The 782-nt window shown below is 42.1% G+C and overlaps 1 protein-coding gene across 1 annotated transcript; it reads right to left on the bottom strand.

Annotated features, from left to right (window-relative positions):
• Positions 1-89: 89 nt before the first annotated feature.
• LOC109954268 (alpha-1-antitrypsin homolog) lies at positions 90-774 on the bottom strand (the record flags this gene model as incomplete). Its single annotated transcript, XM_020589648.1, has 3 exons — positions 90-287; positions 379-449; positions 555-774. Coding segments are annotated over 3 exons (489 nt in total), but the record flags the coding sequence as incomplete, so codon positions are not given.
• Positions 775-782: the final 8 nt, after the last annotated feature.

Here is a 782-nt window from a genome sequence, read left to right as displayed (position 1 = left end):
TGACCTGACAAGACAAAGATGAGTATTTTATACAGTGTCATATCTTCTGTGCTAGAAATCAAGAATATATGGTTGTTTTTAGATTCTCCCTACGAGGATCTCTTCCACTTGAGCCATTTGGTGATATAAGTGGAGCAAAGGTTATTCTCCAGCGTTGCCATATCTTTAGGCAGCATCAGTAGCATGGAGAAGGAGCTGTTGAAGGGAAGATGGAGGACTGTTGTGTTAATGTCATGGTCATTGTAGACATCAAATTGGCCCTCCCTGTTCATCATCTGGACTGGAACCTGGAAAGTGACCATTTAAACATGAAGTCACTTTATCCAGAAAAGGCAGAATGAAGGATACATAATGATGGGTAAGCTTTGAAACTGAAACCTTTGTGTTCTCATCCACTATGAATGTGTCTTCTCTAGTCCGCTGAGGATCAAATGGAGATTCCCATTTTCCTGTTTGATGGCAGTGAGCAGAAATAAAGCACATTATTAAGTTAATGCATCAAACATACAGGTGTGACCTCAGAATGAGAGAACTCATCTCATGTGACCTTTTACCTTTGTAGTAGATGTAGCTAATGAGATACATAATTGTTGCTGGATCTAGGCTTTCAACCAGCTTGTCTATCTTCCCGTGGGTTTTCTCTGACACGTAGTTGTTGATGGTATCGGCGCTGTCTGTGGGGTTGGTGAAGTCAACATTGAACCCTTCTGCTAAATAAGACTGCTTCAAGGTGTCCAGGAATGCAGGCTCTGGCTTGAAGTGATTGGCCACAAACACAGCGG

Source organism: Monopterus albus, unplaced genomic scaffold (assembly GCF_001952655.1).
Source record: "Monopterus albus unplaced genomic scaffold, M_albus_1.0 scaffold5300.1, whole genome shotgun sequence".
Classification (NCBI taxonomy): domain Eukaryota; kingdom Metazoa; phylum Chordata; class Actinopteri; order Synbranchiformes; family Synbranchidae; genus Monopterus; species Monopterus albus.
Note: the sequence above shows the minus strand (reverse complement) of the source record. Positions and strands in the feature narration are given on the sequence as shown.